At 39.1% G+C, this 16,512-nt stretch overlaps 1 protein-coding gene across 2 annotated transcripts; it reads left to right on the forward strand.

Annotated features, from left to right (window-relative positions):
- Positions 1-806: 806 nt before the first annotated feature.
- Positions 807-1,758, forward strand: LOC133887106 (LOB domain-containing protein 12-like). 2 transcript variants are annotated; one of them, XM_062327024.1, is made up of 2 exons: positions 807-1,126; positions 1,205-1,758. In XM_062327024.1, the coding sequence occupies exons 1-2, from the start codon at positions 965-967 to the stop codon at positions 1,652-1,654; spliced, it is 612 nt and encodes a 203-aa protein (XP_062183008.1). In that variant the 5' UTR covers positions 807-964; the 3' UTR covers positions 1,655-1,758. The 2 variants fall into 2 exon arrangements, with proteins under 2 accessions (XP_062183008.1, XP_062183009.1); XM_062327025.1 differs by having other exon boundaries at positions 808-1,126; positions 1,232-1,758.
- Positions 1,759-16,512: the final 14,754 nt, after the last annotated feature.

The following is a 16,512-nucleotide window of genomic DNA, read 5'->3' on the forward strand; positions in this document are numbered from 1 at the left end:
TGTTGGTGCATATGTCGTTGACGCCCTCGGGCGCCATCCCCTCCCTAGAGGCGATATTATCACGTTTCCTTCACCCTAGATGCTTCTCCGGGTGAAAACCTTATTCGGGTGTTCGAATGGGTGATAGCGGCATTGATGTCTTTTCTTCCTGAAGGCGTCACTTTGAAAAGCCCATGCCCTCTTCGGTTGTTCCATTGGTCTCTTCTGTAGATTTACCCCTACGTCCCCGATCTGCAACGGCTCTTCATTCTGGTTTTGCGCTTCAGGGCAGAGATTTGGTCCAATGCGCGCTTCTCCGAAGCGACGTGCTGCTGGCTTGTGTGTCATAGAGGTGCGGCGTGGGAGCAGGGTTCGACCAGCCGAGTTGTGAGAAAGGTGCGGTGTGAGAGCAGGGCTCTGCTGACCGAGTTCAGTTGTTGGCTGGTTAACGTGCAAGTTGAGTTGGATTGGTCTGGTCTGTTTGTTTGGTTGTGCTTTCTGGTGTGGGCGTCTATTTCGAGTTGAGGTTATATTGTCGTTTCAGGGTTTTATGTTGGTTTTCTGTTAAATCGTGCAGTTATGATATTTTATAACCTAATTTTTCTTATAAACTAGACCAGCTCTCTTCTTCTATATAAAAATTCCACAATGCTCTTATCGTTCTTTCGGAAAAAAAGTTTGCAATGCAGTTCACATTTCTGTGTAATTAGAAGCAGAGTAAGCTAGAGCTTAATTAGGTTAGTGCCGCCTGAAGTGAAAGGAAGGTAGAATTGGAAGAAGTTTACAATAGAATACACACTCTATAATCTAGTATCATGTTTGTCGCGACCGGCTGCTAGCAGAGCTTGAATTGTATATCTCTCTCTCCCGTCTCCAGACCTCTCGCCTTGTTCTTCTGGCTCGATCTGGCTCCATAAAAGAGGAGGCTCTGCACCCGGCAGTCTCCTCCTTCCCTTTGCAACCTCGAACAATCTCTTGATTGCTTATGGCCGGAAGCGGGAGCTCGCCGTGCGCGTCGTGCAAGCTGCTGCGGCGGCGGTGCACGCAGGAGTGCGTGTTCGCGCCCTACTTCCCTGCTGAGGACCCCCATAAGTTCGGCATCGTCCACAAGGTCTTCGGCGCCAGCAATGTCAGCAAGATGCTGCAGGTACACTCATCAATTCCCTGCCTGCGCATCCATGGAGATGGAGTTTATATATATATTCAACTGAACTAACGTATCCAGCATCCCTTCCTTGTTTCATTCATACAGGAGCTGCCTGCCCGGCAGAGAGCGGACGCGGTGAGCAGCCTGGTGTACGAGGCCAACGCGCGCATGAGGGACCCCGTCTATGGCTGCGTCGGCGCCATCTCCTACCTCCAGCAGCAGGTCTCCCAGCTCCAGATGCAGCTCGCCCTCGCGCAGGCCGATATCCTCTGCGTCCAGATGCACCACGACGGCCATGCACAGTCACCTGCCGCCGCGCCAGCATCGGCAAAACAACAACTTGAGCAGCAGCAGCAGATGGATGCCGAGGCTTATGGTAGCCTGCTCATGCAAAATGGCCTGATGAACAGCACTGCCGCTCATCATCATCATCAGCAGCAGCAGCAGTCGTTGGGTTCCGGGGCGAGCACCGCAACTGCAATGATGCTGCAGGAGGCGTGCCTCAAGAAAGAGTACATATGGGCATGAAATATGTACTTCCATTTGTCGATAAGAATTGTACGTCTCTATTTCTGTCCGCTTCTGTAATAATTTTCCGAAAAGATGAGAAATTAAGAAAAGAGCTAATTATAATTGGGTCACATCACATGAGCACCATATATAATCTCTCCATTTAAATTTATACTGAAAGATCAAGAGTGAAGGAAAAACTGATGAAGACTCGGAAAGAAGGACAAGTTTTGTCCAAGGTTGCAGGACAAGTTACAGAGGTGCCTCTTGCAGACGCTAGCTATTGGATGTGAACGCATGCATTTGGATTCACATGGTATGCACAGTAGGATCCTTATAGTTTGTTCGTGGACAACTGGGCACGAAGCATCACAAAGCCTTTTTCAAACCACGCCAGAACCGTTCATGAGGCATTGCAGGACCGTTCCACTGGTGGCTGTCGGTGGTGGCGGTGATTGACTACTTGTAGGTGTGGGATGCGTTGGAGGAGGTGGTGCTGCAGAGGACAGTCCCGACCACCATGTGTAGACACCCTCGGCAACAGGCACGTACTCGTCACAATCGGTGTATTGCCAGTTCTTCACGGGCGTCACCGGCTTTGAGCCCTGCAAGAGGATCTGGAAAGTTTGAGCACTGTTACATGCCAAGTTCTTTTTATGGTTGGCCACTTTCAATAGATGTTGGACAACGGATCGCCTTGCGTGTTGTGACCTGCAACATCTACCGAGATGCCCTCACTATGACTAGGCAGATGAGACGGTGCAGCATATGCTCACGGATTGTGTATTCGCCAGAGAATTGTGTTCAAGGCCCTCCAACGCGTAGGGCTGCAAGCGTCGGTGCCGAGGGGTCGAGACAGTCTTCCAGGATTGGTGGCAAAACACGCAGCGCATGGTTCCCAATGGAGTGCGAAAGGGGCTCAACTCTCTAGTGATCCTTGTGGCATGGTCCACTTGGAAGCATAGTAATCAATGCGTCTTTGATGGCATACAACCTCGAGTGAGGATGGTTTTTTGGGAAATCGACGAGGACACCAGGCTCTGGTGCGCGGCGGGGGTGACGGGTCTGCACTCCTGGTTAGCGTGAGAGTGTTGTAGGCGGTTGTATACAAAATTCAGTGACGCACATGTAGGACAAAAACTAACCTGGTAGTAGGTTCGGCATTATAATCGAACGACGCTTTCTCTTAATATAATGATACATAGTTTTTTTACGCATTTGAGAAAAAAAACCACGCCAGAACTGCAGAATCAATCCATTCAAATGTAAGACCTAACCAACCAGATTCCTAAGCTTTGTGCACAAGACATGTGTCCTTTAATTTGATGCGCTGGGTGTTGCACGATGGCTTACCTGGCTTCACTAATATCAGACCTGCACTATGGTATAGTACTTGATAAATGCAAAGACAATAGATGACTGGATCGATCTTAAAATACTTTGGAGTGCTTCGTCACACCAAGAAGCCAACAAAGACAAACTCAAACCGTATATTTCTCCCCAAAAAAGAATGGATCTTTTAGAAATGATTTGTCCTTTTACTATTTATACATATTTGGCAATGATTGGCTTGGTTATTATGATAATGTCAAGGACTCTAAGTTCATGCATGCGTGAGGTAATCTAGGACAAACAAAGCATTATTAGTCTAAGTTCTAGCCCTCACACGGCGCTGCATTTTAAAAGAACTGGCCTTGGCTAGAGTTCTTGGCTTTTTGCTTGACCAAAGCTTCCAAATTGTGTTTTTGACCACATAGCATTGCTTAGCTACAAGTAACTTGTCTGAGTGAGAACTACATGGTGAAGACTAGCTAGTATGTTGCTGAGAATTGTATGGTGAACATGGACATTTAGTTATCTGCAAATCCTCCCTCCCCAGAAGATAATTGAAGGATCTTAATTTGGCTGATATATAGCTAGAATTTGCATTTGAGCATCTGCTGTATATATACGACCTCAATTGTTAAGCTTCTGCAGACAGTGGTTTTTGTGTGGCCCTTTGAACAGTTGTGTGTTCATTCTGCAGACAGTGGCTGCACTGCAGTATGTAATGTAATGGGGGGAGACAGACAGACAGAGATAGCATTTGCTTGCTCCAACCAACTGGTTCAGTTGTTGAGTAACCTTTACCAAGAGCTGGCGATCATTGATCATTTGATCAGTAGTAACCTAACCTCGATTAGGACCTGTTGTACTTTGTCTTGTTCTGGTGGTGCGATGCACATGACAGAGTGACTTTTAGTTATCACACTGTAATCTTGTTTAATGTACCAATAATGTCCCTGTAGCTCTTATTTTCTAGTCTTGGCTCACCCAGATCGATCACACATTCTCATGCACAAATTCTAAGTACTGGGTCTGGGCCTGGGCCTGGGCCTGGGCCGAGAATTAATAGGGTTTAGCCCACCAGCAACATCTGATCTTTTGGACCCGTACCCTCCCTGAAGCTGAATAAGCAGACCGATCGAGAAAGAAACAAGGATTTTTAAAATGCACTTTTGAATAAGAGAATTTTATAAAACTAAAACTATTTGTATCATTGTAACACAAAGCTATAACTTTTAAAATATATTTCACAAAACTACAACTACTTCGACCCTTGGTAATAAGAAACTACAACTTTTTGATCTGGTCTCACCCGTCAGCCACACATGTGTCACATGGCCTGATCTCACCCGTCAACTACACATATGCGAAAAAATTATAGTTTATTATTATCAAGGGTTGAAATAGTTGTAGTTTTGTGAAATAGATTTTAAAAATTATAGTTCTGTGTTACAATAGTACAAATAGTTATGATTTTATGAAATTTACTCTTTGAATAATCTTCAAATGCTCCTCTTGTCTTGCTAGGGGATCTTCAAAGATGATGGAATTGGTCAGGGGCCTAACTGATTCTGATTGTGTGCACTTTTTATACAATCCCATGAATGATTTCTGTAGTTTCAGGTGCCTAGCACACCATCCCCTTCTGCTTATACCCCTGCAATTTCTGAACAAGTTCATCTAGTTAATATTGGTAAACTAGTATTAGCATCTTTAATTGTGTGGTCCCTGACCCCCAGCTGTACTTGTTTTCACATTCTTCCATTGCAGACAAGAAATCCAACTAACGGGATATCACTAGTTAATACTCCTACTAGGTATTACTCCGTCCAGTCAACATGTTGAAACTTTGATCATCAATATCTTTTTGAATATTTTGATTGAACTTTTGAAAATGGTATAGCTAGATTTGTCTTGAATATTAGTTTCATAATATTACAAATTTTCTATGTGTGTATATAATTTATACTAGAAATTAATAGTCAAAGTGACCATATCAATATCCAAAACGATAATCTTTTATGACCGGAGGGAATAGGTTTTAAGCATTGTGCACATGCCATCGGTGGAATGGATTAACAATAAAGATTAAATGCCACCGTACATGTTGTTGTGGCTTAATTCCATAGTTTATACTAGAAATTAATGGTCAAAGTGACCATGCCGATGTCCAAACTGACAGTCTTTTATGACCGGGGGAATACATTTGAAGCATTGTGCATATGCCGGTGGTGGAATGGATTAATAAGAAAGATTGAATGCCACCGTACATGTTGTGGCTTAATTCTATTAGTACTCGAAAGTATGCAACTATAGTAGATTGAACTTTGAAGTCATGCTATCTAATACGGAAATAAACACCTGGTTGGTGAGGATGGCAGAATTGGCATCCTTGGAAATGCTCCGTCTATGATCTATGGGAAGCCAGGGATTCAGAGTGATTGCGTTGTTGTCGGTCGTACTGAAAACATGGATTGGTGAGGTAGCTGAGGCAGCCAGCCCAGGAAGGGCTGTGCTTGATTGATAAGATGATACCCCTTTTTTGCTTGCCCTTGACTCCTCGTAGCCTTGTAGTTGCAGGTAGGTCCCTTCCCTTGTGGTCCTCATAAAGACTGATGCAAGCATGATCATTCTATATCACAGAAGACCTACATCCTAGTGATTGCTATAGTAATTGTAATGGCCTAGAAGTCAAAAAGTCTTTCTTTTTTCAGTTTTTCCAGCGAATCGTGAAAATTAAAAAATACATTGATACAATATTTAAAATATGAATAAATAGTATTCGGACTAGCTTTGAGGGCCAGCCGACCCCTTTTTCCCACTTAGACCCAACTTGAGCTCAGACCGTCACCCCACTTTGGGCTCAAGGCCCAAACCGACATCTTTTTCCTTAAGGTTGGCTTTCTCTCCCTCCCCCACTTGGCCACCATCTTGATACAGTAACCATGGGCTACAATGCTTTGGTGCTACAGTGTCAAACAGGAAGAGAGAAGGGGAGAGAGAGGGAAAAAGAGGAGGAGGAGGAAGAGAAGAAGGGAAAAGAGAGAAATGGTAGTTCTAATACGTCATCTAATCACATGATAGCTAACCTTAGATCTTGAACACCTAACCTTAGAGTAGAAATGTGAATCACTAACCCGATTAAGGAGAGGCCGCTAGGGTCTTGACGGCTTGATGGAGAGTAGCGACAGGGTTCGATACTTTGGCGAAGCATGTAGATGTCCATCGATGAAGGTGACTGGTGCTTCGTAGTGGTGGTCGATGACATCATTCCTGCAATGGGTGGCATTGGCCTTCAAGCCACTGCCATGCTGACCCTAGATCGGTAGGGTTTAGGGTTAGCTGCTCACAACGCATAGACACACTTATCCTTTTTTCACGTTAGGTGTTGTGACCCTCTCTTATAGCACAAGTGACTTGGGACTAAGTCAAACATCGGTTGATTTGGCCCACCAATCTTGGGCACTGTTGAGTCAATTGTGTCCCTATTCTTAAGGGCGACAGTTGCTGAGATCAATTCCAACATTCTCCCACTTAATCAAAAAACTAATATCATAAGTTCACACTCAACAGAACAATACACCAAGATAATATGTCGCAGCAGTTAATAAGACACCACTGAAACCGTAGTACCTATAGTGTATTCTACTATCTCGATAGGGTAGTCATTAATACTTATTTGGGAGATGGCTTTTACACCGATGGTCCCAAATGTACAATATGTTTTCACTCGTCATTATGTGCACTTTTAAAATGGAAAACAAACTTTCTTGTTTCTAGAATCGTAGGCTGTCAATTAGTCTTATGTCGGTACTAATTTTGAGACAAGCCTTTAACGGGGACTCATTAAGCTAAACATGATGCATAACACTTATGTGTTGAATATGATACTTAACTCTTATAGGTTGAACATCAATAATTTGATTTTGGATTAATCTTTCACAATGTCATGTGTTTGGCAGTACCACTTGGCATGTTGTTACTCGAAACAAAATTGCACTCTAGCATAATAAGTTCACAGATAGAATCTTAAGCCAAAAGAAAATTTACTTATTCTTAAACCACAACAGTTTAATGTGGATTTCTTATTATGAAATAGCTTTATAACATACCACAAGTCAGCTTACATCATTAATGATGCCTTAAAAGATTGGTTAGAGTTATTCCATAATATGGCTCCTCCTACAAGGGTGAAGATTTGACATGATGTGATTTTCTTAATATCAACACACTTTGCATAATTGGTGTCTGAACAACCCACAACTTAATGGTTTTCAGATTTCTTACATGTGAGCATGTAATCATTAGCACACTATGTATAACACAGAGTTGTCTTTAGTAGGTTTTCAGTGGTCTAGTCCTAGATCAATATCTGCCAAGTATCTCGGTTACCAAAGTTAAGTAAGGGAGCATAATGACTTCAGTATACATAATGGTTATGACAGCTATAATGTAAGAAAATTTTTTATTGCCCTTAACAATAGGAGTTATGTATCAAACTTCCTTAATATTGAACCTATCTTGATGAATCTCAGTACTCAATACATAAGAAGGCATCATCAAGATAATCTGACCATAAGAGGAAAGAAATCTTCTGGGTCTTATACAAAATATCCCTATTGCTAACAGCCAACAAGATATCCGACACTTAGACGTTAAACTTACTCTCACCGGTCTTAATACAGTCTTAAGGTTAAAACTTAAAGGAGCTCAATGTGAGGCTCATATTATCTATAAACTCCAAAATCAACTGGAGAAAAAAAAAATTTGGAGACGAAGGATTGCTAATCTCTCGGACTTTAAGAACATAAGCCTAGTTGTTCTCAAGTATAGTTTTCCTTGCCTCAGAGCTCCCACTAGAATCAACATTTCTACAAACTTAGTGGTATGGCTTAGCTCGGCTTTTTCCCATAACAAAAGATGTTGATACTGATTTGCTAGGATACCAACTAAATTTATGTACAGTTGTCTTTAATACTTCCATCCATTACACTCATTGGCAAATGAAAGTGTTAACTTAATTCGTAAGGTATGCATAAGTGTGCGAGTTCACCAGAGGTTGAGACAATAATGTCATTTTACTTAAAGAAAATAGAGTAAATAAATTTATTCATGGGATATGTGTCACATAATGAATCACTTCTTTCTTAATGAGACGTTCCATTCTCCTACTCAAAATATGGTATAAGCATCAATGCCACAATTTAGATGAACTCTCATCACAGATATTTCAGTCAAGGGAAACCTATAGAGTTATTAGTAGCATACTTAATGTTCCCAAATTATCCATAAGAGTGTAACACATAGAAACACAAGGAAAACAACTTGTCATAATAGGTACATAATTATTATTAGGATCGAGGGTGAAAACATAATCTAGTTTTGACGGAAAACTTCCAACAGTTTCAACATTAGCCTCCTATCCATTTTCTAAGAATTCACTTTAAAACTTTCATATTCTTGAGGTAATACTGGCAGCATAAACTTAGTCTTTTATCTTAGTGTTTAGCCAAATTTCTTTATGAATGCACACATTTATGGGCACAATCATAGTTTACTTCTCATTTTGTGTTGTTGATCATCATAGAAAAGAATGATATAATGAAGTGAATTAGAGAGACTCCAATAATTATTTATGTTCTAGCTCCTTAACTTTTGAGCACTCTTATGATCAGTGTACTGGTAAGAACTTTTGAGGGGCTTTAAAAAAATCTCCATTAACGACAGATAATCATAATTTGACTCGAGGATTGCTCCCCTAAATTTTAAATTGTATGATCATAAGGGATATTTGTTTAAATTGCTCTCACTAGTCTTTAGCAAACTAAAAATTCTATTGAATTACATCAATGCCTTAATTATTAAAGGCTTTTTTTAATGGAAGCTGATCATTATCATTATGTTTGTGTGTGCAATCAAGATTCATAGCCTCAAGGATAATAATAATATGCTAAAAACAATAAGTTACTCTATTTTTTATTTAAGGTACTAGAAACAGCAAAAAAAACCATGATTGAGTTTACAATATTAATAATAGGGATATAGAATTAATTATTACATTAATATCCACAACGAATGTGAATAATTGTCTGACATGCTATTAACCCTACTATAGTCTGATTAACAGCATGCTAATGACACAATAAAGATTAATTATCCTAATCCGCATCACCATTGTGCAGAAACGAAAAGGATCGTGACATCAGAAATTTATCAATCCTAAAAATAAAAGGGACATGGTTCAATAATGGGGTTGTCAAATGATCACAAACAACTTTAGTCAGTATGTGACCATAAGCCATCATCATGAAATCTCTAACCAAAATTTCTCGTTGGTTCCATTTCGATTAGAGAAACTATTGAAATGACATATAACTATAATCAACCTTGGTGATAATATAATCGTATGTCATAACATAATCCCAAAAACATGACTACAATTCTAATCCGTATCTTCTTTGTGTACATAACAGAAAAGAACTTAAATATGGGAATGTCACACAATTGCAAACTACTTTGGTCAGAATGCAAGTGTGGCCACAACATAATCACAGGAAACACCATTAGTCTCTAATTAAACTTCTCTTTGGTTCCATTTAACTAGAGACAATTCTTAAATTAATTGCACAGCCGTAATGACATAAATGTCTCAATAATTCAATTAATTAATTAAATGGCACATGACCATAAAATTAAAACATTAGGTCTCTAACCAAAATATATTGATCAGAGACAAGTTTAATCATCACAAAATTACAATTACTAAATAATATACATTAAATAATTAAATACAGAAGCATGATCATTAGAATAAACATCACATAATCTAAGTTTATAAAGTGATAAATGCGGAAGCTAAAAACATCATCACATGATCATAATTACTAAATAATAATTACTTAAGTGCGAAAGCATGATCATTAATTACATTAAGCATCACATGATCTAAAATTATTCTGGGCATTGAACATGAATAATTATTGCAAAATAATACATTATATTTGGGCATTGAACATGAATTAAAAACGGTGCCAAAAAATATCATCATTAAAACTGAGGCAATAATATGAAAACATTAAAGTCCATCACTTATTTTCAGCCCATAAAATCATTAAAATGCACTGAAATTATTAAAAGCCCAGGCATGAAAGCCAATTAATCATTTCCAAGCCCATTAAAACAACTCCTGGAAAAAGAGAGAGGAGAAACCGAAAACTAGCCCTTTCAATGAATTCATGGCCGGTTATTTTTGGCCTGTTAACATAGTGCGTAGCCTGAAAGGTAAACATGCTCATGACCCATCAACATAAATAGGCTAGAATAGAAAACATAAAACAATTCGGTCTTTAACTGAGATTACCAACCCAAAATAAATGGGTCAAGAAAACTACCCATATGGTGTTGCATTCGGCTCGGCCGAAGAAGATCCCGCGCGTAACCCATAATAGCTAGGAGGCTTACGGCAACGCGCGATGCCCACAAGCATCAGATCTTGATCCGACGATCGAAAACTCTTCAGCCCAGAACAAAACGTGCGCTGCTGAAATCCTAATACATTTCCGTCCTCGCTTCCCGATTTTCACGCGCGCGCGCGAGAGAGAGAGAGAGAGAGACGGTGGAGCTGTGGTAGCACATAGAGCGGTTGAGATGATAGCGCCATGGGTCCCCTCGCAAGCACACGCGCGCAGCATCGTCGAGTGGATCCTTGGCGGTGTAGGAAAGGCGATGGCACACGCGCGGCCAAGCGACGGTAGGGTGGCACGTAACAGCGATGCTGGACTGATGCGCGAGGCTACAAAAGCTGAGGTGCGCAGGTTGTAGCGGTCGGTGCGCACAAGGAGTTGAGGTGCACGCTGGGTCTATGCGCATGTGCGTGCGTGAAGGGACACTCGAACATTAGCGGTGTACAAGATTTCGATGGGTGGACCAGCCGGAAGGGAGCTTGGTGGACCCAACGAGTTGAACGACGATGAGCTCCAGAGAGGTAAAACTCATCCTGAATGGACTAGGATTCAGGAAAATTCATTCTAGGGTTTCTGATTTGGGGAGGAATTTGGGGAATTGCTTCAGGGTTTTATTAAAATTGCCCTAAATCCTCTCCTTCTATGTGCTAACCCCATTTACCTGATGCATCATCATCAACGTGAAATTGACATCAATTTAGGTCTAATCGTGCTAACCATCATTAACAGAAAGATAATCAAGACTAAAATGTGATAAACCAAGAATGATTAGGGCTAATTACTTTTAATCATGACTAATAGAGACTATATTAGCACTAACTAAGACAAAATTAAACTTAAACGATTGTAATTGGTGCTAATTGGTCTGAACCGAGGCCTAACAAACTTGATCAGGGTTAACCAGGATTCAAGCTAAGGTTAATCGGCTCTAATTACCAAATGTTAGTTCTAATACGTCATCTAATCACATGATAGCTAACCTTAGATCTTGAACGCCTAACCTTAGAGTAGAAACGCGAATCACTAACCCGATTAAGGAGAGGCCATTAGGGTCTTGACGGCTTGATGGAGAGCAGCGATAGGGTTCAGTACTTTGGCGAAGCGTGTAGATGTTCGTCAATGAAGGTGATTGGCGTTGTGTAGTGGTGGCCGATGACATTGTTCCTATAACGGGCGGCATTGGCCTTCAAGCCACTGCCGTGCTGACCCTAGATCATTAGGGTTTAGGGTTAGCTGCTCACAACGCATAGACACACTTATCCTTTTTTCACGTTAGGTACTATGACCCTCTCTTATAGCACGGGTGACTTGGGACCAAGCCAAAAGTCAGTTGATTTGGCCCACTAATCATGAGCACCGTTGAGTCAACTGTGTCCCTATTCTTAAGGGTGACAGTTAGCTGAGATCAACTCCAACAAGAAAACAGAGAAGGTAGAGGGAGGAGGACCCGTTTCAATTTAGTTTTTTCATACCCTAGGTATTGAATCTTTGTTTCCCCTCTGTTTTGCTGTGTTCTAGGGCTTAATTATTCATGTGGTGGTTGATTAGTGCCAAGGTTTTGTTAGAAACCGTTAAATTGATCGTTCCTGCCCGTTTTGTTTAACGCAGTTCGTGCAGTTCAGCTAAGGCTTATATTTTCTCTCTGTTAAAGGCCGAATTAATTTTTGTTCAGTTGAAAAAGTGGTAGAGAGTTTGAAAAACTTTCCACGAAGTCCTATTTTCATAATTTTTGGCCAAGTAGTATAGGAGATATGAATTTTTTTATTTTGGCTGTCAGATTCCGATGAGTTTCTGGACAGTAACAGATCTATTCAGTTTTGCACCACCTTAGGTACCAAATTGGTTTTTCCTACGAATATCAAAGTTGTAGTAATTTTCATAAGTTGGTAAAGTTTGCAACCTTTCTATAAGTAGAATTCCAATTATGGTTCTCTGAATTTGTTGCCAGGTTACGCTGATGAATGTTCAAAGCTTAGTTAGGGCTTGATAATGACACTTTATGAAGATAAAATCTATAAAAAGTTGTTGAGGATGAAAATTTATATTTCCTCTTGAATTTTGAGAATTTTTATATGATTAGTTTAGTAGATGTAAAAATGTGAATCTTACTGCCTGAATTTTCAGACAGTTTTTTAAACCTATTTATAGTTACCGTTTAGATCACCTTAATGGCAGAATAAATATATATTTTCTCTACAAAATGTGTAGGTATTGTTATATATATTTTGGAAATGTATTTATTTGCCATTATATCTTTAGTATAAAAATAGATACGAAAAAGAGAAGCACTGCTGCTCTTATCGAACGAATGCGAGGTGTGCTATTTTTAACAGTTCTTGCTTATATGATGGTGTTGGGCATAGGAGCACCTTATATTCTATATGTGCTTGTTATTTGGAGTGCTTATGCTGAGATGTGGTTGTGAATTAGATGATGGTGCTCTGGATTGCACTTGAGGCTTGTTGTTCTCGTCATCGGTAAAGGCAAGTAAACATAGCTGTTACGTTGCTACAACTTAAACCTGTTATTTTTACTACCTATATCTTTAAAATGCAGCACACATGATTATATTTAATAATTTGAGGTATTATGCCTTCTATGCTATTTATGTTGGAAGGTTCGGATAAGAAGGTGGTAATGCGGTTATTTTGTTAGTATATTGCTTTATGCTTGTATGATGATACTCCTTTATGATGGCTTTAGAAATTCAGAATGTGGTTGTTGATATATTGCTTGTGTGTGATGCTTGCTTATGTGGCCCATTTGTGATATGACTTACTTTAATTATGATAATAAAGATTATTTGTTTCCTTAAGGGGTTCATTGCTGATGAACCTTAGTTTAGTGGTTGTGTCTATCTTGGTGGTTTTAGAATCTTTTAGCACATCCTCACCTTTTACCTTTCAATAGCTGAAATACATGAGGATAATGATACGTGTTATGTAGAAGTTTACAGAAATAGTCATACTATGATCTTTGATGGGGTAGTGAAGTAGGTTGAAAAACCATACTAAATGGAAGATAAAATAGACATGTTGTCTCACTCATATCTAAATGAAGGTTCTACCTAAGTCCTTACATCATAAAGGTAGGGGTTTAAGTGAAGTTCATAATCTAGACTATTTTATATGGTCATAAATAGTTGATAATACAATCTTATTGTTTTATACATGATATAAAAGATGAAAGCGGTGAATCAAGAGTTGGTATATTTATAGTAATTATCCTGTCTATGTTTTTGCATAGAAACAGTTTTATATGAGACATTATAGTGGAGTAGTCTATTCGACAATTTGAAGTATGTTATACATGTTGATACATATTGATGATCATAACTTCTGTTATTTATCTTTAAGTATGTCTTATATGTGGATATGTGAAGGATTTTGAACAATGTGGTTCTCTTTCTTACGATTGCAATATATCATCTGCATCTCATTTCATTGCTTTGCATTTGAAATACAATACAGCTTCATACCTTGTTGGATATAAAGGCAGTAGACATATGCATTGCATTACATACATATGTATTTTATTTACAATCATTGGAGATTATTCATGTGGAAGCGTCATATATCGAAGTTGCTGTGGAAGTGATTGTTGAATATGTTACAGTTGCTTTGGAAGTTATTATGAGAAGCAATGCTTCTTAGTGGAGATATGCATTGTGGTATGACTTTTGGAATTATGAAGATTTTATATGTGGTTTTGCATTACATTCATATGCACTACTAAAGTTATTTTATTTTATTATGCTTATGTTAAATCATGTGCAACACCTACACTTATAGTTCTTCTAGGGTTATATATGTCGGTGTTTTAATTAGTTGTTATCTATTGTTCCTTATGAATCATATGTTATTCGAGTTGAGGAGTAGTTCTTTTACAAACTTATAATGTCATAATTTTACTATGAAGAAGTGGAGCTTTAAAACTGTCCTAGAATGAATATGCTATGAATGTTGTTATCATGATGCTCTTCTTAATACTTGTTATAATATTAAATTATTATTTAATCTATTATGGTTTAAATAGCTTATTAAAGTAGTCCACTTGCTGAGTCGTTGTTCGAAGTTTATAGTGTTGTTGCTATGTTAAACTTAATAGTTTACTCATGGTCCTTGTTAGGATGATTTTAAATGCTAGTGTGCTACATCTTACATCTTGTTTATCTATATTGTTGCTCACATATTACTTAAAATACAGAAGATGCTGCTGATTTTTCTGTAAGTTCAGCTGTAGATCGCATAGTTAAGTGGCATTCGAGGTCTTATGACCCTGGGATGTTACAGTAATACTAACCTTGTTCCATTCGATTTTACTGATGCGAGCATGAGCATTCATCCAGTTAGATAATATCAGTGCATATTTTGGTAGCATGGCAGTTCAGTGACACAATGTGTTCAACTAATACGTGCCTTAGCAGCTAATTGATGCATACTTAATTGAATGCAAATCTTTACATGCCTCTCTGTCCAAAATAAGACCGTACCTGCAGACGGCAACGTCTTGTAATGGTCGTACTGCTTCTTCTTGGACTTGTCCAGGAAGCAAGTCTGATCCCTGAGGGAAGCATGTGGAGCAGGAAGCATTTGGTAACTACTACTGTACACATCTGATCTTACTAGCCTTCTAAGGCTCACTCAGCTCATGTACTACGAATCAGCAATAATTGTACCATTCTCCAACCTTGCAACCAGATGTTCTGCTGAATGCTGCTGCTCATCATTCATGTTCTCCACATCTACTGTACCTGCCACAAGGATTTTTTTGAGAAAAATGGCAAAACGGAATCAGATGAGAACAATATATGTACTATGTAACGCTCAATAGCCAAGCATTCTCATTAGACCCCGGCCCACTGGTTAGGACAGGGTACCAAACAAAGCAAATCTCACCACAGGATTTCACCTAACCCTTTATGTGGTCTTTGGATGCACTCATTTAACTAGATGCTGAAACAGGAGAGGGCAAAGGAAGCTATTGTTTAGCACCGAGTAGGGTCATTTCGAGATGTAGCACCAAACCAAATTGATGATAGAATTTGAAGATTTGTGATGTGATATTCACCTCTAGGTACATGCATGGGATTAAATAATCATGGTGCCACAACTAATTGCATTATTGTTAATCTGAATGTACCCTTTTTTGTCAAAGAAAGATTGAAAGGAAGGCAAATAGAAAACACGGCCAATAATTGATGGTCAGTTTCAGAAGAGACTGCAGGTGCTGGTAGCACCAATCATCATCTGGTGTATCAAAATCAAATCAGGACTTTATAATTCTCAAAATAATACGAATCACAACTTTATGATCCACGCACCACTACGTTCAAGAAAGGCGCATTCCTCCCACATCGGTTATTCAGAAAGACAGGGTCATCGGTACATGCTTAGTTTGTACAGTTATTTAAGCAAAAAAAAAAAGTGATGGATGACTCAGAAAAACTGAAGTAAAATATGGAATACAGCTAATTGACTCCGGTTGACTCATTGATCGACCAATTTGACCATTGCAAATGTGGATTGTTTTACAATTGTTGGATATAACAGCATTTGATTTATAGGGAGAAATTTCTGCTCTATTAGATTCTAGGAATTCTAAAAATCTTTCGAGCTCATAGACAAAAGAAGCACATATATTGTTACAGTAGATTACAACGGACGCTAAGAGAGATTATGATTGCTAACTTGAACTGGGAAACCTGGGACATTAGTGGACTATGCTTTGCATTAGTAGCTTAATGACTTTAAGATTAGTTTATTGATTGGCAAGGAACATGCAAAAGGTATTTATTTGGCGGTAATCAGCTTTTTTGTTACTTAATTTGCAAACTCCATCTTTTCAAGTGACAAACTCAGCTATTTCAATTTCATTTTTTATTTGCCTCCTCTCTGTCATGTTTGGTGTGATAATGTGGTGGATTGACAGAACTGTCGGCACCCGAAACCAGCACTTGTACGTCCCCTCATCTTTTCTCCTTTTATTTTTTGTTAAACAAACTTGGAACATGCAGGTCATATTGGATAAACATGGGATCAATCTGTAGGTAATTTTATAAATTCAGATGACTGTATAACAAATTGT

Source organism: Phragmites australis, chromosome 12 (assembly GCF_958298935.1).
Source record: "Phragmites australis chromosome 12, lpPhrAust1.1, whole genome shotgun sequence".
Lineage (NCBI taxonomy): Eukaryota > Viridiplantae > Streptophyta > Magnoliopsida > Poales > Poaceae > Phragmites > Phragmites australis.

What these genes read in the sequence shown, in the direction of transcription:
- LOC133887106 (XM_062327024.1), top strand. Translation starts at nt 965, where the DNA reads ATGGCCGGAAGCGGGAGCTCGCCGTGCGCGTCGTGCAAGCTGCTGCGG. An exon ending in ATGTCAGCAAGATGCTGCAG is followed by an intron (nt 1,127 to 1,204) that starts GTACACTCATCA and finishes TAACGTATCCAG; the next exon opens with CATCCCTTCCTTGTTTCATT.